The sequence below is a fragment of the Elaeis guineensis genome, chromosome 2, assembly GCF_000442705.2.
Source record: "Elaeis guineensis isolate ETL-2024a chromosome 2, EG11, whole genome shotgun sequence".
Lineage (NCBI taxonomy): Eukaryota > Viridiplantae > Streptophyta > Magnoliopsida > Arecales > Arecaceae > Elaeis > Elaeis guineensis.
Genome location: NC_025994.2, coordinates 105530137 through 105532227, shown reverse-complemented (window position 1 = coordinate 105532227; position 2091 = coordinate 105530137). Strand labels below are relative to the sequence as shown.

The window sequence follows — 2091 nt, the reverse complement described above, 5'->3', positions numbered from 1 at the left end:
AATGTGGGTTTTACATCAATGATCTAAGCCGATCTACTATTTCAAAATTGCTTGTACACTAAAAATTATATGAGTTGAAGATTCGTAGCTTATGCATCAAGTGATCAAAAAATATATCTAATTTAATTTTATTTAGATTATCTAATTTTTGACTACTTGATGTATAGACAAAAGTCTCCAAATCATATAATTTTTTGTATACAAGCAGTTTTGAGATAATAGATCACATTCAACGACTTCAATCATTAATGTAGGACCTCTATTATAGAGTTTTGATCTGATGGAATTTGAATCCAAATCCAATCGATCCGATCCTAATCTTGCTCCATATGCAGATATGTATGCATAGCTCCATATGTAGATATGTATGTGTTGATATATGCATTTGTGCGTGCGTACGTATGTATGTATGTATGACCTACAGTATATCTTTGCAGCCAAATCTTGACATCTGGAGCCCCTTCCTTCGTGCCCCCGTAGTAAGCCACCAAAAAATCATCCTTGTCAACCTACGAAAGAAGAGAGCGATTAGGAACCTCAATAGATCGATTACCAAATCAGACACATACATCTAGAGAGAGAGCAACCTGGACTATGGTTGAAGCATGGCAGCTATTGAAAGGGGCAGTGCCCGCGGCGAAGGTGAACTCCTCCTTCACTATCTTCCAACCGGAGGAGGTCGTGGTGGTCTCGTTCTTGACGATGTTCTCCCCCATTCGCCGTCCCCCTCCACCTTGGCTGTCGCCCAACCCACCTCAGTTTATCAGAGCCAATTTCTCGCGCAGAAACGAGCAGATGTTATATGCGGGCATTTTATTTATATCCGCCATACCTGTGAAATGGGAGAAGAGCATGGTGAGGGTCCTCGGCGGCGGTGGTGGTCGTGATGGAAGAGGAGACTGCAGAGAAGAAGAAGTAGGCCTGATGGCAGCACAACAGCCTCCGTTGCACGTCGGATGAGGCGGAGAGGAAGAGAGACAGCAGACCTGTAATGCCCAGCACCGCCACAGCCATCGCCACCGCCACCCTCCCCATCTGTCTGCGTCGGTTGGAGTGGGCGGCGACGGACAGCGATCGCTAACTATCGACCCAGAGAGAAGCCAATTCAATACGTTGACCTTGTGAAAGTGAATTGGGTGAGATCTAGCGGTTTAAAAAAATGGTGGTGGTGGTGGGAGGCGGCAGGGTTTGTGCCGGAGGGTTTGGATTTTTTTTAAAATAATATTTTTTTATTACTTTATTCTCAAAATACAGCGGATACAAACATATTTGTAGATCTACCGTCCAACAGTAAAATCATATGTTTAACCCATGATTTCAATACCACATCGGCATAGGTTCAGCCAACATTTTCGAGTCCGTAACCTAGCAATCTAAAATCATAGGCTGCAGCTTGGAACTACGATTTTAAGTGAAATCGTGGATCCAACCCTTGATTTCAACCCTTGATTTCACTTAAAATCATGAGTTCCATCCATGATTTCAAAGGGTTTCAATTTGTTTAATGCCCCAACTAAGCCTCTATTTCTCTCCATTGATCTATTCGAAATATCTCATCAATCTAATCTATCCCAACCTCAAACCCTCATCTCCATCTTAAAATTGACCTAATGGCTTAAAAAAAAAATGGAGATATATCGGAAGAAAAAAAAGTTAGAGTAAAAAAAAAAAAAAAAGAAACAACTTTCACTTAGGTATAAAGAAGATTTATTTTTGAATAATAAGTATAGCGAAAATTTTAGATTTAATTTTTCTCTAAGAAAAGTTGTAGGAGGAAGAATAGTAAATTTAAATAGTTTTGATGATTTTTTAATTAAAATTTTATTTGAAAGAATGTATTGCCTAACTATGATTACATTAAATAAACCAATCTATCCTAGTGTAGTTAAATATTTTTATAGTAATTTTAGTTTTAATAGTTTAATTTATTCTATTACATTATATGTGAAAGAAAAAATTATTGAGTTTGACAGTTGTATTCTTAGTCAAATCTTGGTATTCTGGTAGATGTGATGAATATTTACTAGTTGAAGTCATCGAGATTTAGATTATCTTACCTGTATCAGAACAATTTTTGAAAATGATTGTTTA

General features: G+C 37.9%; 1 protein-coding gene across 1 annotated transcript in view; it reads right to left on the bottom strand.

The window, feature by feature from the left end:
- The window catches only part of LOC105046218 (uncharacterized), a 7105-nt gene extending 5971 nt beyond the window's left edge, over nucleotides 1–1134 (bottom strand). The window contains exons 1-3 of the mRNA XM_029266188.2: nucleotides 833–1134; nucleotides 588–738; nucleotides 423–509 (exon numbers count right to left, since the gene is read on the bottom strand). Coding sequence (XP_029122021.1) covers nucleotides 423–509; nucleotides 588–738; nucleotides 833–1035 — 441 coding nt within the window. The 5' untranslated portion in view covers nucleotides 1036–1134. The remainder of the gene's footprint in view (nucleotides 1–422; nucleotides 510–587; nucleotides 739–832) is intronic.
- Between the last annotated feature and the right edge of the window lie 957 nt (nucleotides 1135–2091).